General features: G+C 64.0%; 2 protein-coding genes across 3 annotated transcripts; one reads left to right on the top strand and one right to left on the bottom strand.

Annotated features, from left to right (window-relative positions):
* Window positions 1-939: 939 nt before the first annotated feature.
* Window positions 940-3,460, top strand: LOC142825597 (galactoside alpha-(1,2)-fucosyltransferase 2-like). Its single transcript, XM_075917509.2, has one exon. The coding sequence runs from the start codon at window positions 980-982 to the stop codon at window positions 2,015-2,017; it is 1,038 nt and encodes a 345-aa protein (XP_075773624.2). The 5' UTR covers window positions 940-979; the 3' UTR covers window positions 2,018-3,460.
* Window positions 3,461-5,574: 2,114 nt separating this feature from the next.
* On the bottom strand, window positions 5,575-23,269 carry ALDH16A1 (aldehyde dehydrogenase 16 family member A1). Of its 2 annotated transcripts, none has more exons than XM_075917507.2 (17): window positions 23,110-23,269; window positions 20,191-20,293; window positions 19,729-19,855; window positions 19,332-19,510; window positions 18,955-19,032; window positions 17,219-17,403; window positions 16,840-16,992; window positions 16,340-16,531; window positions 15,895-15,993; window positions 13,836-13,972; window positions 13,139-13,244; window positions 12,904-13,055; window positions 11,205-11,372; window positions 9,543-9,747; window positions 9,011-9,196; window positions 5,952-6,077; window positions 5,575-5,821 (listed from the first exon to the last, which is right to left on the bottom strand). In XM_075917507.2, exons 1-17 carry the CDS (start codon window positions 23,200-23,202, stop codon window positions 5,645-5,647), a joined length of 2,466 nt encoding a protein of 821 aa, XP_075773622.2. In that variant the 5' UTR covers window positions 23,203-23,269; the 3' UTR covers window positions 5,575-5,644. The 2 variants fall into 2 exon arrangements, with proteins under 2 accessions (XP_075773622.2, XP_075773623.2); XM_075917508.2 differs by having other exon boundaries at window positions 5,575-5,818.
* Window positions 23,270-23,304: the final 35 nt, after the last annotated feature.

Here is a 23,304-nt window from a genome sequence, read left to right as displayed (position 1 = left end):
TCTGCCGCCCCTCACGGACAGCACCCCCCCCCCCCGCGATTCTCCCCCCCCCCCGCCTCGTCCCGCATCCCCCCCGCCGCGCCCTCTCTGCCAGCCCCCCTCCCCCTCTTCCCGCTAGTCCCGCATCCTCCCCCACCACGCCCTCACTGCCAACCCCGCAACCCCCCTGCGCCCTTCACGCCTCGTTCCCCCCCTCACTGCCAGCCCCACAACTCCCCCCGCCGCGCTCCTCCCACCCCTTGCATTCCCCCATCTGCTCGCCCCGCATCTCCCCCCACTGCGCCCCTCCCAACCCCCCTGCAGCCCAGCGCCCCCTGCTGGCCGGCCCGAGAGCGGTACTAGCGACTCTGGGACACTGGACTGGCCAGGACCCGATGCCCCGTCTGTGAGGTGGCACCAAACCGAAGTCTTTGGGCCCCTCCTTTGCGGGGGCCTTGGCAGACCCTCCCCCGACGGACTCGCCCCGGAGCCCCTGGCCCAGGGGATGGAGCCCGCTGGCCTGGCGTTGGAGCCGGGCCGCGGGCTTGGGCGGTTCCGGGCCTGAGCGCTGGGTGCCCGGAGGGGGGCTGGGAATCCCCTGTCTGCACTGCACTGGGCGTAAAAAGCAGCAAGAGCCTCCCCCCCAGCAAATGGGGTGAACGCCCAGCCCCCCCCACGCACCCTTGTCTGACACGTCCCCCTGCTTTGCTCCGCCCAGGCGGTCACTGCGGTCGGATGTCTCCCCTGCAGGGCGGCTCGCTCGCACGCCGCCAGCAACCTGGCCCGGGCAACACAGGCGGGGTGGAGGAGGAGGGGGCGGGGGCCGGAAGGGTCCAGTGCCCAACAGTCGGCCACTTCCTTCTCTCTTCTGCCTCCATTCCCCTCCCCCCGTTCTCTAACCACACCCCGTTCCTCTCTGCCCCTTCCCTTTCTAGTCACCCCCCCCCGCCCCGCCCCGTCTCTCCCCGGCCGGAGCCTCCTCTCAGCACCGCTGAGAGCCATGATGACCCCGGTCGCCTGGGCCTCCTCCCGCTTGCTCTCCCGGGTCTGCCTCTTCCTGGTGGCCCTCGTGGTCCTGGTAATCCTTTACCACCAAAGTGGCTGGTTCCCCACCATGAAGTGGATGCTCCCCTTCCTGAACGCCACAGAGGGCCCCCCCGCCACAATGCTCGCCACGGATCCGAGCATGTGGACCGTGAACTCCGCAGGGCGCCTGGGGAACCAGATGGGGGAATACGCCACCCTCTACGCCCTGGCCAAGATGAACGGGCGCCAGGCCTACATCCCGCCGGAGATGCACCAGCAGCTGGCCCCGCTCTTCCGCATCACCCTGCCCGTGCTCTCCAGATACCAGGTCTGGCTCATCCCCTGGAGGAATTACGGGCTCCACGACTGGATGTCGGAGGAGTACAGGCACATCGAGGGGAAATACGTCCGGCTCACGGGCTACCCCTGCTCCTGGACCTTCTACCACCACCTCCAGCAGGAGATCTGCCAGGAATTCTCCTTCCACGACCACGTCAGGGAGGAGGCCAACCGGTACCTGGCCGGGCTGCGTGGGCAGCGCCGGAACGTGACCTACGTGGGGGTCCACGTCCGGAGGGGGGACTACGTCCAGGTGATGGCCCAGCATTGGAAAGGCGTGGTGGCGGACAAGGCCTACCTGGACAAGGCCATGGGCTACTTCCGGGCCAGGTACCAGGAGCCGGTCTTCGTGGTGACCAGCAACGGGATGGACTGGTGCCGGGAGAACATTGACGCCTCGCGGGGGGACGTGTATTTCTCGGGGGACGGGAAGGAGTCGTCGCCGGGGAGGGATTTCACTCTCTTGGCCCATTGCAACCACACGATCATGACCATCGGGACCTTCGGCATCTGGGCCGCCTACCTGGCCGGGGGGGAGACCATCTACTTGGCCAACTACACCCTCCCCGATTCCCCCTTCCTCCAGCTCTTCAAGCCGGAAGCCGCCTTCCTGCCCGAGTGGATCGGGATCGAGGCCGACCTCTCCCCGCTGCGGGGCGGGACGTCTGGCTAACGGAGCTCGGCCACGGGCTGCCAACGGGATCCACCCGCCGTGGCTTGGCCGTGGGCTGAGGACAGGGCGCCTGGGACGCCCAGCTGGGGTGAGCTGGGGAGATAGAAGAATGGAGCTGGCTTGGTGTGGTCAGAGGCCCTGACGGAGGCGCCAAAGACTTACAACAGACACTTCTCCCAGGGGTGCTGGGAGGGGAGGAGGACTCCTGGGTTCTATCCTGGGCTCTGAGAGGGGAGTGGGACCTAGCAGTTAGAGCAGGGGGGCCTTTGCATTGAAAGGTTCTGAAGTTTGATTGCTTAACACAAGCCGTTGAACTGCGGTAGCTGCAACAACTGTAATCAGTAAGCGCAGCTGCCAGCAGGGCAGGAGGGGGGAACTCAGACCCCTCTAGGTCCCTAGCTCCCGCAGCCCGTCAGCAAGGGCCCCATTCCCACCCGGCTGCACTTGAGAATCGCGGCCTTTTATCTGGCCTCCCGGCCGCAGCTCTTCCCCCGGGGCTCCCCTTGGAGGCAGCCGGCAGAGCCAGACTTCCCCGGAGCTGCAGCTGGAGACTCCACCAGGACCCTTGCTGGCTCAGCACCCCGCACTGTGAAAACCCTGCTCCGGTCGTGGGAGTGGGGTCCGCCAACCTCAGGGCCACAGTGGAGCCTGGTGTGGAATATCGGTGCCCCACGTCGGGAGCCAGCGCCGGGGAGCGCGTCCCCCCCAAACCATCTCCACCCAGCGAAACGCTCCTGGCTTGCGCACTCCGGATCCAGAGGCCAAACGGCCTCTCCCCCACCCCGCCCCGAGGATCCCTTGTGGCTTTGTCTCAGAATCCCATTAGCCCTTCGGCCTCAGTGGGGTGCCCACCACAACCCCAAATCCTTCCCCGAGTCTGGGCTGCCCCACAGGGCAACCCCTAGTCTGTACGTGCGGCCGGCGTTCTCAGGTCTGGCCCAGCCCTAGCTGTGTGAAAACACAAGCTGGTTTAATCCCCACACACCCAGCCTGCGTCATAAAAGCATCAGAACAGCCAGACTGGATCAGACCAAAGGTCCATTCAGCCCAGTGTCCTGTCTGCCCACAGCGACCAATGCCAGGCGCCCCAGAGGGAGTGAACAGAAACAGGGAATCAACTAGTGATCCCTCCCTGTCACCCGTTCCTAGCCTCTGTCAGAGGCTGGGGACACCATTCCTGCCCAGCCTGTCTTCCATGAATCTATCTAGCTCTTTTTTTTAACTCTGTTCAAGTCATGGTTTTCACCACATCCTCTGGCGAGGAGTTCCACAGGTTGGCTGCGCGCTGCATGAGGAAAACGTCCTTTGGTTTGTTTGAAACCTGCTGCCTATTCACTTCACGTGGTGACCCCTAGTTCTTGTGGTATGGGAGCAAGTCAATCACTTTTCCTGAGACACTTTCTCCATACCTGTCATGATTGAATAGACCTCGATCCTACCTCCCCCCTTAGCCTCATTTCCGAGTGGGAAAGGCCCAGTCTGTTTGATCGCTCATGCCATGGGACTCGTTCCAAACCCAACATCACCTTTGTTGCCCTTTTCGGAACCTTTTCCAATGCCGAGCGATCTTTTTTGAGATGAGGCCACTACATCTGTACCCAGCAGGGGCAGATGAGGATTTTGCGGGGCTCAGGGCAGCACAATTTTGCGGGGCCCCCCCTTTGACACGGTGCATGCGTGGGGCTTCTTGAAGCACGGGGCCCGGTGCGGCCGCCCCACTCACCCTGCCCTATAGCCGCCACTGGTACACAGTATTCAAGCTATGGGCATCCCATGGTTTCATATAGAGGCCATAAGCTAATCTCTGTCTTATTCTCCGTCCCTTAATGACTCACACCATTCGGTTTGCTTGTTTGACTACCGCTGTGTGGACGTCTTCAGCCAGCTCTCTGTGATGACTCCAAGATCTCTCTCAAGCAGTTGTAGCTAAATTAGTCCCCATCATATTGCATAGTTGGGATTATTTTTTCCTATGTGCATTCCTTAGTATTGACCAACATTAAATTGCTGACCACGCTCAACGGTGGCTGGGACGATTTTACCGTTTCCCCGGGGATCGATCCGCTGCTAGCTTGCTGCCAATCCCCACACGCTGGTGCGGCCCCGTTCACAGGCAGGTTTGGTGACCCATGTTAACCAGCGTGTAGTCCACTTAAAGTGGGCCGTGCTCAATTTTACAGCCTCTCTGAACTTGAATTGTCCTATCGTGTTGGGCCCAGATGTCTGAGCTGCGCCCTTTGTCACCCCCAGCCGCCGTCTCACCCGAAACAGCTACCGGGTTAGTCTGACACCCACGTGGCTCAGGCTAATCAAGTTCCCTTCCATTAGGTCTTTATTAAGTAAGTCCTAGAACAGCTGCTCCATAAGCTTGCCTGGAACCGATGTCTGTCGGGCATGTCTAGCATTGTGGAGTGGGCTACAGGAGGCTGACAGTTGCTTTCAGCCAGACTTCTTGGCTTGCCTCAGTGCTCCAAAACATTGAAAATCAAAGCCCTCGGCCTGTTCTTTGAAGACTCTTGGATGCCAGCTGTCCAGATCGGCTGATTTAACAGAGTCTGGAACGTTAGTAGCTGTCGTGCTAGTGGAATGGAAAAGAGGGCTAGCACCACCAGCTGCTGAGCCTGCTTCAGCTGCTTTTTTATCCCAGGTACAGAACAGAAATATGTATCACCTTGCCTCCTTATTAGTGATAATTCTTCCATTTCCATCTAGCAATGGTCTCATATCACTGGCACAGTTCTTTCTGTTCCCAAGAGACTTAAAATAATGCTTTGTCTAACTCTGGAGGCCATATATTTCTGCTCGTGTCCTTTGGCTTCCCTTATCCGTTTTCTACAATTCTTATTTTCCAATTTATCTGTGCTACTACCAGTTTCCTCTGACTTCCAATTTGTTATTTTCTATAGCTGCCTTCACTTCTCCTCTAACCTCAGCCAGTTTGTAACCTGAATGGTCTGCTGTTTTGGGACTCTAGTAAAATGTTCCCAGATCATTCCAATGTATCATTCTCATTTATGTGATTCATTTCTGATCTGTTGTGATTGCTTCCAGCTTTGCAAAATCAACCCTTTCCAAGCACTATGTCTGTGCATGACCGGTCGGGATTCAAGTCCCTGCTGGCACGTAAATCCACTCCAGTGGGTGAGGATGGGGGGCTGGGAGCCAGGGTTCTGTCTCCTGCTCTGGGGCGGATGCAAGAGGACAGGGTGCGTACAAGAGACAATAAAATTTGAGGTTCATAACTACTCACCCCCATCCTTTCACACAAGACTCAGCCGTGAGACACCAGGGCGGGGATTTAAACCTCACCCCCTAGACGCCCCCCTCCCAGGAAGCCTGGCTCTCGGCCCTCCCCACTTGACCCCTCTCCCGGAGCCTGGGCGAGAACTCCAGAGTCCTGCACCTGACACTTAAGGCCTGGGAGTGGAGTGAGGTGTACCAGTTAGAACTGGGAGCCAAGAGTCCAGAGTTCTACCCCCCTCCGAAGCTAGTGCCTCAGTTTCCCCACTGGGGCAGTGACATGCAAGAGGAGACAGACCCCTGCAGCAGGGGCAGGGTTAAACAAGAGGAAGCCTTTTTATTATTGCTCTTGGACTGCGCAGTTCCAGGGTGGGACCCCCGGCAGCTTCAGTTGGCAAAAATCTCCCCCATGGGGATCCAGATGTTTTTACACTGGGTGGCCTGGCAGAGAAACTCCTCACCTGCCCCCTGGGCCGGGTCCTCCCACTGCCGGGGGGCGCCGTGGCTCACCCAGGTCCGCTTCAGGTTCCCGGCCGAGGCCCATTCCACAAACTGGGAGCCCTGCTGAGGAGGAAGGGTTAAGAGGGGAAGCAGGGTGGGGGGGAGGGAGACCTCTCCCCTCCAGGGGGCGCTGGCTCCCACCCAGGGCCGGGGCTGGCAGGATCAGGGGAACGGTGGGGGTATCCCCACTCACCTGCGTGGTCCCAAAGTACCACATGGCCTGAACATCTTGGTGCTGGGCCAGCGTCCGGCTCAGATGGTCCCGATTCCCAGTCACAACATTCACCACCCCGCTGGGGACATCCGAGGTGTCGAAGATCTGCCGGGGGAGGGGGGGAGCAGAAAGGGGGCCCATTAGCAGCCAGAACTGGGCGAGGGATGGGGGGGGAAGAGTTAGGATGTCTGGGTTCTCTCCTTGGTGCTGGTGAGGGTGTCTAGTGGTTAGAGCAGGTGGGGCTGGGAGCCAGGACTCCCGGGTTCTCTCCTTGGTGGGGGGGGGGGGGGAGTGGGGTCTAGTGGTTAGAGCAGGCAGTGCTGGGAGCCAGGACTCGCGGGTTCTCTCCTTGGTGCGGAGGGGGGGGGGAGTGGGGTCTAGTGGTTAGAGCAGGCGGCGCTGGGAGCCAGGACTCCTGGGTTCTCTCCTTGGGGGGGGGGGGGGGGGGGGGAGGGAGTGGGGTCTAGTGGTTAGAGCAGGCGGCGCTGGGAGCCAGGACTCCCCGGTTCTCTCCCTGGCACTAGGCACTGCTGGCTAGTGGTTAGAGCAGGGGAGGGGGCATAAAGGGCGGAGGCGAGAGACGTTTTCACACTGTGAGGCAGCTGAGCCAAAGGGAACAGGGCAGCCGGGCCAGTGTGGCCCCCATGGTCCGGCGCTAATTGTTCCTAACTCTTCGCCAGGGGAATGTAGTCAACGGGCTCCTTAACGAGGAGGCAAATGGAACCGCGCCCGTCAGTGCGCCTGGGCTTGGTGCTGTAACGTGGCTGCATTTGTGGGACGCCTTCCCCCTCTGCCCCTGTGTGCCTCAGTTTCCCCAGCCGCTCAGCCCCGGCTGCCCCGCGGGTGCAAAAGTGTTAAAGCTGCTGCGTGCTGGAGACTGAACAACCCGCCCCACTGACAGCTGTGAGAACCACGCAGCACATTGTGAAATCCGGCTACCAGAGGGGATTTCACAGAACTGGTTGGCTGGAGAGTGGTGGCTGCTGGCTACAAGCCCAGCTCTGAAGTCAGCACTGCCAAACTGAGGGTGGCAAGGCATGGGGGGAGACCTGGGCGCGACCCACGGCCGTCCTACCCCCAGGAATGGCTCTGCAGGCAGCAGCACAGAACGGAGGGAGGCAATTCCCCCCCCCCCCGGCTCTCCTACAATAGCCCTGCCGCCCCCTCCTTTCGGGGTGGGGTCCCCCCTCCCGTGGCAGCCCTGACACTGTCGCTTTCCCGAATCCATCAAGAGCAAAATTGAGCAACCCGGGGCGAGGCAGAGCCACATCGGTGTGGAATTAACCACTGGCTCGTTCTGACAAGCCTTGAAACCCTCGCTCGCACGACCCAGCTGCTACGCACACGACTGCGTTCACCGTGCCAAACCGCCCCCCGACCGCCCTCCCCGTCTGCGGCTTCCCGGCACCGGGGCTAAGGGTCGACTGGCTGGTTGCCGGAGGGGGACGCCGGGGGACGTCAAAGCGGCAGGCCAGCGGGCGCCGGGCTGAGAACGCCCCCGGGCGCGGCGCGGCTTGATCCCCACCCGCAGGCTGCGATGTATGTGGGAAAAGCCACGGCCGGGGACAGAGCTCTTCGTGCAGCCTCTTGGCAGCAGCCCCAGGGCTCGGAGCCAGCTGGGAGCCTTCCAGAGAGTCCGGCGAGCCGGCCGGGAGGCTGGAATATTTCCGAGCTCAGGGCGAGAGCTCGCTGCTCAGGCAGGCGGCTCTTCCCCCTAGCGACGCTCCGCTGCTCCGTCTCATGCCCAATGTACCCCTGGAGCAGGCTAGGGTTGCAGGTGTCCGGTGTTCACCGGTATTTTCGCCTCCTGTCCGGTAAAAAAATTCAGAGAATACCGGACACTCAGCACCCAGCCTCCCTCCCCCCACCTGAGCCCTCTCTGGCCCCCAACACCCCCCCCCCCCCCCCTTACCTGGTTCTGCATAAAACGGGGGGGGGGGGGGACGACCAATGAGAAGCCAGAGCTTTGGAACTCCGAGAGTGAGCGCTGCCTCCCCGGGGTCTTAGTGCTCAACCTCTCCCTTTTTTTTTTTTAAACTCAACTTTTGTCTCCCCCCCCCCCCCCCTTTTTTTCTCTTCAACAGAATTTTTTTCCCGGTGGTTTTTTTTTTGGGGGGGGGGGGGAGTGTCGGTATTTTTGTTTCAACCATCTAGCAACCCTACCGGGGCCACGTGGGGTATCTGGAGGGGTTCAAAGGGGGGTTACATGTGGGGGGGGGTTGCTGTAACAGGGCCCAGCCCAGAACTGGAGCCCCAGCGACTGGTGCCCTGGTGCCAGCTCTGGCGGCAAGGCCGGGTCTGGCCAGTGGGAGGCCAACGGGCTGCAGAGAGAGGCCCCGACCCTGCCCCATTGGGGGGACACAGGATGGCGGAGAGGGGAGGGGCTCACAACAGGAGACAGAGGCGGGGGAGGGGCTGCTGGGGGCTTGGCTGGAAGGGGGGCTGCTGGGCAGGGCAGACAGTCTGGACTGGGGGGGGTGGGGGGAGAGGCCGTCAGGCCCGAGGGCTCCTGTGCTGGGTTCAAAGCGCCATAAACGCTCCCGGCTGGCTGGGAGTCGCTCCGGGCTGGAGAACAGGGCTGGACCCACTCTCCGGGCGTGGGGCCTGGGGGCCCAGAGCGAGGGGCTGGGGGCTGAGAGAAGGGAGGTCCCCGGAGGTGGAAGGGCTGAACCCCTAAGAGTGGTGGGGTCCCCCCAGGACCTGTGCAGGCCAAATGTGGGTGCAACCGGTGAGCCGTTGGGGGGGGGGAACATGCCTGCATGGGAGCTGAAGCGGGAAGGGGGACCTGTTGGGACTGGCAGAGCCTCGGCGACGGAGAACTGGGCAGAGCAGTGGGGTGGACAGGGACTCGGGGGCTGGAAACGCCCAACAGGGACTGTAGCTAGAGCAGGGGAGGGGGGTTCTCCCCACAGCTGGAGCTTCTCAGGCCCCGGTGGCTTCTTTTCCATCAGCCTCGTCTTCCAGAGGGCGGGGTGATCTGTGGGGAAACTGAGGCACAGGGGGAGGGGCTAGCCCCTTGCGTCGCCAAGAGGAGATACCTGGCAGAGGTCCAGGGCGGGCAGTGGGTAGCGCGGGCTGGGGACCACCACCACGGCGTTGCCCCGGGCGACGGCGGGGGCAAGCAGGCTCAGGAAGCTAAGCAGGGGGCGCTCGTCCGGGCAGGTGACACCCACCACGCCCAGGGGCTGCCGGAGCTGCAGGGTGGTTCCGTGTAGGGGGGTCTCCTGCAGGGAGGGGGGAGAAAGCAGGGGATGATTCCCCCACCTGGCCCCCCCCCCATTCCTGACTTCAGGCCCCACTCCCTTCTGGGCCCGCCCCCTGACTCCGCCCCCTCCTCCCCCCAGCCATATTCCTGTCCCCCATACTCTGCCCCCTTCTGGGCCCGCCCCCCATTCCTCACCTCCCCAAACCCCACCTCCACCTCAGAACCTCCCCATCTTCGCCACTACACCCCCTCCCCTGAATCCTGCCCCCCCAGCTGCAGCTCACCCCTTCCCCCTTGTGGCACCTCTGGCCACCCCGTGTCATAGGGGGTGCTCTGGGCCGCCCTGCCCCCCGGGCTCTGCCCACCTGCACAGTGCCCCCGGATTTATCGCAATAGGCCGCCCAGTGGAAGAGGCGTTCCAGGCCTAGGTCCACCTCCTGCCGGGCCTCCTCGGGGGTGGCCCCCGTCAGCGCCCCCAGGCGCGCCGCCACCTCCTCCCGCCGCAGCTCCAGGTTCTCCGCCACGTAGTACAGCACCTGGGCCCGGGCGTGGCCCGTCCGCTTCGCCCACCTGCCAGGAGACAGCGAGCTGGGGAGAGAACCCAGAAGCCCCGGCCCCACGCCTGCACCATCCTCCTGGCCCCTCCCCACCAGACCCGAAGGGAAATTCCCGGTTTCAGGGGCCCTGCGGATTTGGGGGGCTGCTCAGAGGGTGTTGGAGTCAGGTGGGGGAAGGGAACATGTGGAGGTCAGAGCACGTGGAGTCGGTGGGGTTTGGCTCCCTGGGAGGAGAGCTGTAGTCCAGGAAGGATTATAGACTAGACTAGAGCAAGAAGTCCCTAAACTACAACTCCCATGATGCGCCACTGCCAAAGGTTCCCTAGACTGGGGCGGGGAGGCTGTGGAGAATTATGGCCTACAGTGCACAGCCTGTGGTGGAAAAGGCTGGAACTACAACTCCCATGAAGCACTGCAACATCTCAGAAAGAGGGGTAACTGTAGTGCATGATGGGAGATGCAGTGCACACAAGGAGCCCTAGAGGAACATGGGGCAAGTGAACCACAATTCCCAGGGTGCACCACAGCCGGGGGGAGGGGGGATGACTTTGAGTCTCCTCCATTCACCAACAGGGGAGACCTGTGGTGCATCATGGGAAACGTAGTTCCGCCACACAGCTCAGCCTATAGATGAATGGGACCATGATGCAACTACCACCTCTGTCCAAGAGGGGGAGATTGTGGTGCATTATGGGAAATGGGCCCCCATGATTTCCCCTCCCCTTGAGGTGAGACCATGGTGCATCATGGGAGATGTAGTCCAGACGAGGAACCTGGCCCCTAGGAGCATGGGGCACCATCTCCCATGAGGCCAGGGGCTCCCATAAGGCTGAGCAGTGCCAGCTCTGGATCTGAACTGTCCCCTTCTGGGTAGCGGGGGAGGGAAACCGTCCGGTCTGGGGGCAAAACCGCCCCAACTTTCCCCCAAAACAAGAAAAGCGACGTTGTCCCAGGCAAATTTAGGTCGGAACTATTTTCCCCCGTTGGGTCAGATCCCGGCCTGCGCCCAGCTCTCCAGGGACGTCTCGGCGTCCGTCCCCCTCTCGGCTCCCCGAGCAGCAGCAACGCTCCCAGCCGGGCGGGTCTCAGCCACCTCACTCAAAGTCCAGCCACGATAAGCCAGCGGCTCGCCAGTGCTCTGGGGACAATGTGTGCTCGCGCTGCCGGGCAGCGATAAGAGGGGCGCGGCAGGGGAGCATGGGGCCAGAAAGGGGGTGACACTTTGCTCTGGCAACTCAGGGAGCTCCCGTCCCTGGAGAAACTGAGGCACGGAGTGTAAATAGTGAGTGGTGGTGCAAAGCCAGGGAGAGAACCCAGACCCCCCCCTTCTCTAACCACTAGACTCCCCTGCCCTGCCCCCAAGCCAGGGAGAGAATCCAGACCCCCCCTTCTCTAACCACTAGACTCCCCTGCCCTGCCCCCAAGCCAGGGAGAGAACCCAGGCGTCTTGGGAGTTGCTGGCCGCCTCACCCTGGCGCGGCCTTATGAGCAGCCTCCACCGCGTTGCGGATGTCCTTGGCGGTGCCGGCCGCGACGTACGCCAGCACTTTGCCGGCGGGGTCGAGGACGGGAAGCGAGGCCATCCCCTCGGGGCGCTTCTGAGCCCCTCCGTAGTACAGCTTGTAGGTCCTGTCCACCCTGCAGGTACACGAGGGGCTCAGGGGACCCCGGGAACTTCACGCGCTTGGGGGAGTCCCCTGGGCCCCATCCCAGAAGGGCTGTGTCCCAGCGTCCGGCGAGGGGCACCCGGATACCCAGCCCCACCGTGTCCCAGCGTCCGGCGAGGGGCACCCGGATACCCAGCCCCGCCGTGTCCCAGCGCCCGGCGAGGGGCACCCGGATACCCAGCCCTGCCGTGTCCCAGCCCCTGGCGAGGGGCACCCGGATACCCAGCCCCGCCGTGTCCCAGCGCCCGGCGAGGGGCACCCGGATACCCAGCCCTGCCGTGTCCCAGTGCCTGGTGAGGGGCACCCGGATACCCAGCCCCACCGTGTCCCAGCGCCCGGCGAGGGGCACCCGGATACCCAGCCCCGCCGTGTCCCAGCGCCTGGTGAGGGGCACCCGGATACCCAGCCCCGCCGTGTCCCAGCGCCCGGCGAGGGGCACCCGGATACCCAGCCCCGCCGTGTCCCAGCGCCTGGTGAGGGGCACCCGGATACCCAGCCCCGCCGTGTCCCAGCGCCCGGCGAGGGGCACCCGGATACCCAGCCCCGCCGTGTCCCAGCGCCCGGCGAGGGGCACCCGGATACCCAGCCCCGCCGTGTCCCAGCACCCGGCGAGGGGCACCCGGATACCCAGCCCTGCCGTGTCCCAGTGCCTGGTGAGGGGCACCCGGATACCCAGCCCCGCCGTGTCCCAGCGCCCGGCGAGGGGCACCCGGATACCCAGCCCCACCGTGTCCCAGCGCCCGGCGAGGGGCACCCGGATACCCAGCCCCGCCGTGTCCCAGCGCCCGGCGAGGGGCACCCGGATACCCAGCCCCGCCGTGTCCCAGTGCCTGGCGAGGGGCACCCGGATACCCAGCCCCGCCGTGTCCCAGCGCCCGGCGAGGGGCACCCGGATACCCAGCCCCGCCGTGTCCCAGCGCCCGGCGAGGGGCACCCGGATACCCAGCCCCGCCGTGTCCCAGCGCCTGGTGAGGGGCACCCGGATACCCAGCCCCGCCGTGTCCCAGCGCCCGGCGAGGGGCACCCGGATACCCAGCCCCGCCGTGTCCCAGCGCCCGGCGAGGGGCACCCGGATACCCACCCCCGCCGTGTCCCAGCGCCCGGCGAGGGGCACCCGGATACCCAGCCCCGCCGTGTCCCAGCGCCCGGCGAGGGGCACCCGGATACCCAGCCCCGCCGTGTCCCAGCGCCTGGTGAGGGGCACCCGGATACCCAGCCCCGCCGTGTCCCAGCGCCCGGCGAGGGGCACCCGGATACCCAGCCCTGCCGTGTCCCAGTGCCTGGTGAGGGGCACCCGGATACCCAGCCCCGCCGTGTCCCAGCGCCCAGCGAGGGGCACCCGGATACCCAGCCCCGCCGTGTCCCAGCGCCCAGCGAGGGGCACCCGGATACCCAGCCCAGCCGTGTCCCAGCGCCCGGCGAGGGGCACCCGGATACCCAGCCCCGCCCCACCCCAGAGGGGCCGCGGCCCTACACTGAGGGGGCCCGTGAGGCGTTAGCACCTTGGCATGTTTTCCTCCCGTTCGGGCCCCGTGGGGCCGGGCAGGGGGGGCGGCTCGGCGCTGCAGGAAGCTGTGAAGGTTTTGTAGTCCAGCTCGGCAGGGCTGGGCTGGGCCCGGCTCTCCCAGCTCGGCCTCAGGTACTCGAACAAGCCCTGGAAGGAGGAGGCAGGACAAGTCAGGCCCAAGGGGCCCTGCACCCTTCTGCCTCAGTTTCCCCCTGCCCAGTCTCACTCACCTCCTTGCCCCCATCCCGGCTGCTCCCGCTCTCCTTGCTGCCCCCGAGGCCCGCGGCCGCGTCCACAAAGCTTTGCCCGTTGATCCAGACGGTGCCGACCTGCAGGCTGTGGTGAGACAGGGGTGACGGAGCCTTCCCCTGAGTGGGCTTCCCCCCTCTCTGCCCCACAGGGCCCTGGCAGAACTGGCCGCTTGCCTGCGCCCCCCCAGGGGTGTCTCCGAGCGACCGCCGCCGCCGCCCCGCTGTCCTGCTCCCGAGAGGCGACTGGCGGCGCCGCCAGCCCGGAAACGAAGCGTAGACCCCGGGGCTGGGGATGGACGGGCTGCCCCCCAGGATTCTCGGGGGGGGGGCGTCTTTCCGGCCAGCCTGGCTGTTTCTCTAACCGAGCTCTGCCCCGGGCCCCGTCTCCAGCCAGCCAAGGGTTTCTCTCGCACGCTCTCACCGGCTGGGGGCAATAAACCAGCCCGTCCGGCTCCGGCTACTGCACTCGCGTTTCCAGCGGGGACGCCCAAGCTCCGGGCGAGGGCCGAGCGTGAATGAAAATGGGGGGGGGGGAGGGAGGTGCTGGGTGCTCAAGCGTAATAAGCGGGGGAGGGAAGAGGGCAGAAACCTGAGCTGACTCCCAGCGGATGGGAGAGCAGATTCGGAGGGGGGTGGGGGGGTGAAGCGGGGGCCCGACTGCGGGCTCTGAACCGACCTTCGGGCCACCTCCATGGCCAGCGGCAGGTTTTCGGTCCACACGCTGGCTGCCAGCCCGGACGGGCGGTGGTTCCCCAGCGTCACGGCCTCCTTGGCAGTCCGGAAGGGCAGGACCACCAGCACCGGCCCAGGGACCTGCAGGGCAGGGCAAGACAAGTCTGAGTAGACAGCGGGTGCCAGCAGGCGGCAGGGAGGGGCCCGGTAGGACGTGCCGGGTGGCAGGGGCCCGGCAGGAGGTGGGGGGTCCCGGCAGGGCGCATCGGGTGGCAGGGGCCCGGCAGGAGGTGGAAAGGGCCAGGCAGGAGGCAGGGGGGGGCCCGGCAGGGCGTGCTGGGTGGCAGGGGCCCTGTGGGGGGGGGGGGCCTCCCAGCAGGGCCGTCAGGAGGCGGGGGGGGGGGGCCCGGCAGGGCGTGCTGGGTGGCAGGGGCCCTGTGGGGGGGGGGGTCCCGGCAGGGGCCTGGCAGGAGGCAGGGGGGGCCCGGCAGGGCGTGCTGGGTGGCAGGGGCCCTGTGGGGGGGGGGTCCCGGCAGGGGCCTGGCAGGAGGCAGGGGGGGGCCCGGCAGGGCGTGCTGGGTGGCAGGGGCCCTGTGGGGGGGGGGGTCCCGGCAGGGGCCTGGCAGGAGGCAGGGGGGGCCTGGCAGGGCGTGCTGGGTGGCAGGGGCCCTGTGGGGGGGGGGTCCCGGCAGGGCCGTCAGGAGGCGGGGGGGGCCCGGCAGGGCGTGCTGGGTGGCAGGGGCCCTGTGGAGGGGGGGTCCCGGCAGGGGCCTGGCAGGAGGCAGGGGGGGCCCGGCAGGGCGTGCTGGGTGGCAGGGGCCCTGTGGGGGGCGGGGGGTCCCGGCAGGGCCGTCAGGAGGCAGGGGGGGCCTGGCAGGGCGGGCCGGGTGGCAGGGGCCCTGTGGGGGGGGGGGGTCCCAGCAGGGGCCTGGCAGGAGGCAGGGGGGGCCCGGCAGGGCGGGCCGGGTGGCAGGGGCCCTGTGGGGGGGGGGGGGGCCCGGCAGGGCCGTCAGGAGGCAGGGGGGGCCCGGCAGGGCGGGCCGGGTGGCAGGGGCCCTGTGGGGGGGGGGGGGGCCGGCAGGGCGGGCCGGGTGGCAGGGGCACCATCCTGAGGTAAGCAAAGCTGTGGGGAAATCGCTGAAAAGGCAAAGAGCTGAAAAGTGGGAGGGAGCAAGCGGTTTCCCATGGGAAGCGACTGTCCAGGAAGGAGTCCTGCAGGAAGGGGGCGAGGGGTCAGGGGGCACCACACGTCACCCGCGCGCCACCGGACGAGGCTCTGGGAGGCATGAACAGACACGAGGAGCCCTCCTCCCGCTCTGCTCGGCGCGGACGAGGCCTCCGGTGGAGGATTATGTCCAGTTCTGGACACCACATTCCAGGGGAGAGGTGGAGAAAGTGGAGAGGGTCCAGAGAAGGGATGAGGGGCCTAGAGAACGGGAGCGAGGAGGGCAGACAGAGAACTGGGCTGGTTTAGTTGGAAAGGAGCAGACCGGGAGGGGACATGAGAGCGGTTTTCGGGTACCTAAAAGGGTGCCACAAGGAGGGGGGGAAATTACTCTCCTTGACCACTGAGGACAGGACAAGGAGCAAGGGGCGTAAACTGCAGCAAGGAAGGTTGAGGCTGGACATTAGGAAAAGCTTCCTGCCCGTGCGGGTGGTTCAACACTGGAATAAGCTGCCAAGGGGGGTTGTGGAATCTCCAGCCCAGGAGATATCGGCGAGCAGGCGGGACGGACGCCTGTCCGGGATGGTCTAGAACAGGGCCGAGGAACCGTTTCTGGCGCGGGGGCCACTGACCTGCAGAATAATCAGTCGGGGGCCGTACGAAGTGAGAGAAAACCCCTCACTGACGTGACCCCCGAGAAAGACCCCTCGCACACCGGAGTCTGGGGGGGACCAGCCTCGGAGGCCGGATCCAATCGAGCCGAAGGCTACGTCCGGCTCCCGGGCCAGAGGTCCCCACCCCGGTGGAGAAGATGGTGCTTAGTCCTGTTCCTGAGGGCAGGGGACGGGACAGGACGGCCTCTCGGGGGCCCTCGGGTTCTAGGGGCGTCTGACTCTACCTGCTCTTGGACACAGCGTGAGGAGGTGCTGACGCCGGTGATCAGGGTCGGAGGGTAGAACGGGCCCCGGGCCGGGAGCGCAGCCCACGCCTGGAAGATCTGGGAGTGGGGAGACAGCAGCACATGAGCCCAGAGACACGCCCCTCCCAAGCCGGGAGGGGACCCAGAAGTCCTGGCTTTGCCCCGGCCCTCCTGCTCTAACCACCACCCCCCACTCCCCTCCCACAGCCAGGGAGAAAACCCAGACGTCCTGGCTTCCAGCCCCTGCTGGTCTAACCACTACCCCCCACTCCCTTCCCACAGCCAGGGAGAGAACCCAGGAGTCCTGGCTCCCAGCCCCTGCTGGTCTAACCACCACCCCCCACTCCCCTCCCACAGCCAGGGAGAGAACCCAGGAGTCCTGGCTTCCAGTCCCTGCTGCTGCCCCCTAGACCCAGCCCCTCACCTCAGCCCCCTCTGCCCGGGCCTCCTCCACGTAGGACTTTATGGCGGCTCGCTGGGCTTCGTCCGCCAGGGCTCCCCCGTCCATGGCCTTGTCCAGCGGGTCCCCCACACGCAGCTTCCCCAGCCTCAACTTCAGCCGCTGCAGCAGCGCCCCGGCCGCAGCCTCCTGCACCAGCAGCAGCGCCCCGGCAGCCTGGCGGGAAAGGGGGTCAGGGCAGATGGGGGGTGGGGGTGATGTCCCATGCAACGCAGGCTATGGGCTCCAGGGGGCGACAGAGTCACACTCCAGAGGAGCCCGTTCCCTGCCCCCACCCCTAAGCCAGCCAGACCCTGCCCTGGGGCCGGGTGGGAGCCGGCGCCCCCTAGAGAGGAAATTCCCCTGCCCCATTCCCAGCCCCTGCCCTGGGGCTGGCTGGGAGCCGGTGCCCCCTAGAGGGGACAGGCCCCTGCCCCCCGAACCAGCCCGGCCCTGCATGGGAGCCGGCCGCGCTCCCGCCTCACCTGGCCCCGCTGGCAGCTCACGGTGTTGCTCAGCCCCACGGCGGCCCCGTCCAGGTCGGCCGAGTCGAAGACGATGCTCAGGATGTCTCCGCCCAGGTGCAGAGAGAGCCTGGTGCCCGTGCCGGCCGTGGCGCGGCGCAGCGCCCGCCCCACCTGGGGGGAGAGGGAGAACTGGGAATGGGGCCGGGGCAGCTCCCCAGCCCCTGCTGGCCACAGCAGCCTCCTCCCCCTGCGCCTCAGGACCCTCCAAGTCACAGCCGCTCCCTCCTTCCCCCCAGAGCCCTCCCAGCCTATGGCTGCTCTGCCCCCAAAATATCAGCTCCCCCCACACCCCACAGATCAGGCAAACACCCCTTCCTCGCTGCCGGGCAGCACCTACCTCCACAGAGCTGGCCACAGCCACCGCAGCCACCCTGGGGTGGGCAGCCAGCTCCCCGGCCAGCGCCTCCTCCCCCGTCAGCACGTTCAGCACCCCGGCAGGCAGCCCAGCCTGGGCCCCCAGCTCGGCCAGCAGCAGGGCAGAGAGCCGGGCGTGGGGGGGTGGGAGGAGAACCACCGTGTTCCCTGTGGGGAGAAATGGGGGTCAAGAGGGGGATGCCTCAGAGGGGAGGGGCAGGGGGCTCAGAGCCCACAGAGGCTCCACATATGTGGGTGCAGGGGGCCCAGAGAAGCGGCCCCCGCCCTCGCTTTATGAAAATCGGCTTATGAATATGCATAACTTGAAGATGCTTTATGCAAAATGCATCCCGTACCAGGTCCAGTGCCGTTACAATCTGCTGAGTGGGCACATCCCATTTCTGGGCCTGGGTCGTTCTTGTCATGGAGTGAGACACAGGAGGTGTGACTCCGGTTTGAATTCTGATTGTGCACATGAGGGAACCTTTAGGAACTTAATGGCTCCGGACTCAAACCAAAGACCCGTGAATGGTCCTGTTTGCTCTGTGAGCCCCCACTGTGATTGTTCCTGGAGAGACACATGACGAAGCCACCTGGGGCTAGAATCCATCTTGAATCTGGTATTTTTCCATGGGGGAGGGGGGATTAAGGAAAGGGTTCCCGCCCTGGGGGAAAGTCTATCGAAAGGAACAGAAACAATCCGGTCTTTGTCTTCCGCTGGCCTTTGAAACTGCCACACCTACCCCAAGAAACCCCACGTGAAGGACTGGAAAGAACTCTTGAAAAAGCTGCACAGTCAGGCCCGAGTAAAGATCAACTCCGGCTGGAAGCATTTTGCCCCAGATAAGAACAGCCGTCGAGGGTAAAAATTTGTACCTAACAAGTTTCATGGCCCAAATTCACTGGCCAGTCTTGTGTATTTTCCCTTGGTAACTTACACTGATCGGTTGTCGCTTGCAATCAGGTAGACCCTGCTTTCATACTTCATGAAAACACTTGTGTGTGCAAAAGCGTCGAGTCCTGTGGCACCGTATAGACTAACTGAAGTGTAGGAGCATAAGCTTCCGTGGGCAAAGACCCACTTCGTCAGATGCCCACGAAAGCGTATGCTCCTACACTGCAGTTGGTCTATAAGGTGCCACAGGACTCCTCGCCGCTTTTGCAGATTCAGACTAACACGGTGACCCCTCTGATACTTTTGTGTGTGTTCATGCCCAGTATAAATAACTGTTAACCAGGGGAGCAACCAGTGTGCATATCTCTCTTCCCTTGATAAAAGGGGGCAGAGCTTATGAGCTTGCTCGGGGGAAAAGTTTTACGCAGAGTAAGAAGGGTTTATTTGGGGGTTCAGTCCCTTTTAGGGGGTTGGTTTCTTGGGTGCAGCCACTTTATAGCTGAGTCCTCCTAGGGATGAGCTGTGTGGCTCTTCTGGGGGGCTGTTACCTCAACTCTGTGCCTTGATTAGGGGGAAACCAGAGAGAGGAGGGGGTCTCAGAGGGGACCACATGGGGCAGGTGCAGGGGGCTCCCACATAGGGGACACAGGGGGCCCCAAAGAGGGGGACAATCACGAGTCCCTTGCCTTAGAAGGGGCCAAGTAGGAAGCTTGGGAGAGATACAGAAGCTGGGGGGGGGGGACTCAGAAGCACGAGACTCTCCCAAGGGGAACAGTTGAGACAGACACGTGGAGGCTGGGGGGGTGAGGCCCCCCCACACTTACCCATAGCCAGAGCTGGGCAGATTTTCCAGGCCAGCAGCAGCAAGGGGGAATTCCAGGTAACCACACAAGCGACCACACCTGGGGAAGAGACAGAGGTCACCTGGGGTCCCCCAGCTCTGGGATGGCAGTGGGGTCTAGTGGTTAGAGGTGGGGCGGGTGAGGGGGGGAGCCAGGAGTCCTGGGTTCTTTCCCAGGCTCTGAGATGGGAACAGTCTGGGGGTGGGTTTGCTGAAAGTCGGGGGAGAGCAGCCAAGTAGAGGAGTGGGCTCTGCTGCTCAGCCCCCACGTTGTGCCTTAGTTTCCCCCATGCCAAGGAGGCGGATGAGCCCAGCTCGGGCTGGGGGATGCAGTCCCTGCTCTCGGGGCGCGATACTCACCCAGGGATTTCCAGTCCCGCAGCTCAGTACCCATGAGCTGGGCCCAGCCAGCGTGATGGTAGAAATGTCGGATGACCAGGGGCAGGTCCCGGGCCCGGGCCTCCCCAATGGGCTTCCCAGTCTCCAGGCTCTCCAGGAGCGCGAGCAGGTGCTGGTGTTTTTGGATGGTGCGGGCCATGCTGGCGGGAGGGGAGGAAAGGAGGGGGTCAGGCCGGGGCTCGCACGCCCTACCCTGCAGTGCAGGCTGCGGCCAGCAGGTGGCGCCGGTGATGCGCTGCACATCCCAAGCAGCAGGGGGAGCCTGGCAGTGCCAGGCGGGCTGCAGCCACTAGGGGGCGTGGTGGCCAAGCACCCAAAGCGGCTGCGTTTCTTCCGCCCCCTGGTGGCCAGCGCTCACTTGTGCAGGTGCCGGGCCCGGGCATGGCATGGCAGGCGGCTCCAGGGTTCAAAGGCTCTCGCGGCGGCTTGGACGGTGGCCTCCACGTCCTCCGGCTCCCCCTGCAGGCTGGAGGCCAGCAGCTCACCTGGGGTGGGGACAGGGGTTAGCGCAAGGAGGCCGGCTGGCTGCACCCCCCCACCCAGACTTACCCAAACTCCTCCCGCCCCGTGGAGGGATCTTCCGGCTTCCCCCTCCTAGCTGCTTGGAACTGAGCTAAGAAGCAGCAACTCGGTTCATAGATGGGATAGGAGCTAGCACCCCCGGAGGGGACAGGCCCCTGCCCCATTCCCTGCCCCTCTGACCCTGTCCTGGGGCCAGGTGGGAGCCGGTGCCCCCTGGGGGGGAGAGGCCCCTGCCCCATTCCCCACCCCCAAGATCTAAGGTCCCTCTGTGGAGCCCGCATGGGGGCTGGGCTTGTACCTGTGGCTGGGTTGGTGCAGCTGGCAGCTTCTCGGCCTTCCGGCTTCACCCACTTGCCGTCCACGAAATGCCCAAAGCTTCGCCCATGAGTCTCCAGCCAGGCCTGCGGGGGGGGGGGGGGGGAGGGAGGGGGGGAGAATACACCTGGTACCAGCCAGTCATTGCCTTGGCGATACACCGCACAGCTAACAGGGAGCAACTGGCCCCACCAGGCCCTAGAGGCTCTCAGACTCACGGCCCAGCTGTGGTCTGAGCACACCCCACACCGGCCCGCGCACGGCTGCTGGCAGGCGAGTCCCTGCGGCCCCGGGGGTGGGGGTGTCCGCACCCCTCTCCCTAGCCCAGACCCTCCCCTGCCCTTTTCCCAAGCCCCATCCCCACAGGGATTACCGGGGGGCCTGGCGCAGTGTAAGCAGAGTGCCCAGGCTGGCATGGGACAGCATCAAAGCAGAGCTGGCTGCTGCAGCCACGGTGAGCACAGCAGGTGGGGAGAACCCAGGAGAGTCCTGCCCCCTGCCCCAGCCCACCCAGGCCCTCAATATGGGGGAAAATCTCAGGAGGGGGTCACTGTGTTTAGTCTGTAACTTTAAAAACACCAAGCAGTCCCGTGGCCCCTTCGAGACTAAGAAATATGATCATGAGCTTTCGGGGGTTAAACCCACTTCCTCAGATGGGCTGGAGTGGAAATAAGAGAATCCAGAGCGTATGTAGCAGCAAAAGCGGGTTACCTATCACTTGTAGGACCCATGTTAATGACACTAATGGAGTCAGGCTGGCTATGTCCCATTCGTGTAAACATGAATTTCAAAGGCAGGAGAAATTGCCTTTGTAACGCATTAGCTAGTTAATAGCTTTATTCAAGCTCAGGTTGATAGTGTCTAATTTATCAATGAATTCTAGTTCGGCCGCCTTCCATAGAAAGCTGCCGCGGGCTCCCCACAAAATGCAGGGGCCCCGGTGACCACCCTGAACCATTCTATAGGTGGGATGGCTCTAGACACACCTCCTCCAAGCCACAGGGCCATGCCGGCAGTGAAGCAGAGCTAGGAGACAGATGCTGCGCTGCTGGTGGTGCTGGGGGACCCCCCGGGGTGTTTTAAATAGCCCAGGCAGGTGGGGCCGGGAGACTCAGAAGCGTCTTACTCCCCATAGCTGCTTCCAGAGGGGGGTGCCCCCTAGGAGGGTGTCAGGACTGGACTGGACCAAAGGAAATTAAGTTTGAGACTCCTGCTCTAGTGGCCAGAAGCAGAATGTGGCCATGACGAGTCCTAAGCCCTATACTGTAAAAGGGATTCTCCACAGACTAGGATGTGGTAAGCAAGGAGTCCTGCAGTGGCGGGGGCAGAGGCTGTTCCAAGCAGGATTGCTCCTCAGCATAACAGACGTACTCCCGCGAGCAAAACACTCAGGCTATGTCTAGACTGGCATGATTTTCCGCAAATGCTTTTAACGGAAAAGTTTTCCGTTAAAAGCATTTGCAGAAAAGAGCGTCTAGATTGGCACGGACGCTTTTCCTCAAAAGCACTTTTGCGCAAAAGCATTTGTGGCCAATCTAGACGCGTTTTTGCGCACAAAAGCCCCGATCCTTTTGCGCAAAACAAATCTGAGCTGTCTACACTGGCCCTTTTGCGCAAAAGGACTTTTGCCCGAACGGGAGCAGCATAGTATTTCCGCAAGAAGCACTGATTTCTTACATGAGATTGTGAGTGTTCTTGCGGAAATTCAAGCGGCCAGTGTAGACAGCTGGCAAGTATTTCCGCAAAAGCAGCCGCTTTAGCGGAAAAACTTGCCAGTCTGGACACAGCCTCAGTGTTTCATTAAACACGGGGGGAAATTGAGGTACAGGAAGATGGAATGGACCTACCCTAGGGCACACAGCCAGAGGGTCAGAAGGTGAGAATCCGGGCTCCCAGCCCCCCACAGCTATAACCACTAGATCACACTCGGCTCCCAGAAGCAGGGAAAGAACTTAATCGATGGACCTCAGTTCTTCGCAAGCCTATTGTGCGGTGTTTTAACAGGTGTGTGTGTGACGGGGGGGGGGGTGTTTTCAGTACTGGAAATTAGGACTCTTGGGTTCCGCCCCCAGCTCTGGGAGGGCCTAGTGGTTAGAGTGGGGAAAGGGGGGCTAGGAGCCCAGACTCCTGGGTTCTATTTCCAGTCATGAGAGGGGAGCAGGGTCCAGGTGGGAGGTGACCGGGGAACAGGACCCCAAAGTTCTATTCCTGTACAGCCCCCACCCCCCAGGGGAAGAGCTCTGCATTCGGGGTGCGGTGTCAGCACAGCAGGGCCACAGAGCTGGGTCTGCAATGGAAAAACCCAGGTGGGACAGGCCCCAGGCCCGGCCCTCAGCGCAATGCAGGCATCCTCCCATCCCGGCCACCCTGCTCCAGTGCTGGCTCAGTTCTACCAAGGTCAGGGCTGCGGGTGGGGGCAGGGAAGGGGAAGTGTACTTTCCGCTGCCTCTGCAATTCTGCCCTTGGCCTAGGGCCGAGCAGGCCCTGTCGTCTGAATCCCCACAGCCCCCTAGGAGCCAGCGGGGCTGCCACTGCCCATGGCAGGCACGGGGAAACCGAGGCATGGGACTAATGAGTCACTGCAGGGCTACCACGGCCAAGGCATGCATGGGGAAACTGAGGCATGGAACTCCTGAAGCGCCAGCAGAGCTGCCACCGCCCAAGGCATGCACGGGGAAACTGAGGCATGGAACCCCTGAAGCGCCAGCAGAGCTGACACCGCCCAAGGCATGAATGGGGAAACTGAGGCACAGATTTTTTTGAGGGGTGGGGATTCAGCTAAGTTAATGCATCGTGAAGTAAAGCTGGGGATAGAGCCCGGGGTCCCCCCCCCCCTCTAACCACTAGACCCCACTCCCCCCCGGAGAGAACCCTGGGGGGAAGGGAGTGGGGGGGGCCTTACCTGGGCAGGCCCCGCCCCCTCTGGGGCAGGCCCGTACTCCATGGAGCTGTAGATGCCCCACACAGAAGGGCGCCCCCCCGCCGCCCCAGCCATCGACTCCCCGGCGGACTCTGCCCCCAGCCCGCCCAGCCCACGGGAGGGACCCAGCGCCACTTCCGGCCTCCGGGCACCATAGAGACTAGGGTTTCAGGGACG

Source organism: Pelodiscus sinensis, chromosome 18, assembly GCF_052426305.1.
Source record: "Pelodiscus sinensis isolate ZL-2025 chromosome 18, ASM5242630v1, whole genome shotgun sequence".
NCBI lineage: Eukaryota > Metazoa > Chordata > Testudines > Trionychidae > Pelodiscus > Pelodiscus sinensis.
This window is presented reverse-complemented; position numbering and strand designations above follow the sequence as displayed.

What these genes read in the sequence shown, in the direction of transcription:
- LOC142825597 (XM_075917509.2), top strand. Translation starts at nt 980, where the DNA reads ATGATGACCCCGGTCGCCTGGGCCTCCTCCCGCTTGCTCTCCCGGGTC.
- ALDH16A1 (XM_075917507.2), bottom strand. Translation starts at nt 23,202, where the DNA reads ATGGCTGGGGCGGCGGGGGGGCGCCCTTCTGTGTGGGGCATCTACAGC. An exon ending in CCCGGGCAGAGGGGGCTGAG is followed by an intron (nt 15,994 to 16,339) that starts GTGAGGGGCTGG and finishes CCCCACTCCCAG; the next exon opens with ATCTTCCAGGCGTGGGCTGC. An exon ending in GCTCATAAGGCCGCGCCAGG is followed by an intron (nt 9,748 to 11,204) that starts GTGAGGCGGCCA and finishes GTCTCCTGGCAG; the next exon opens with GTGGGCGAAGCGGACGGGCC.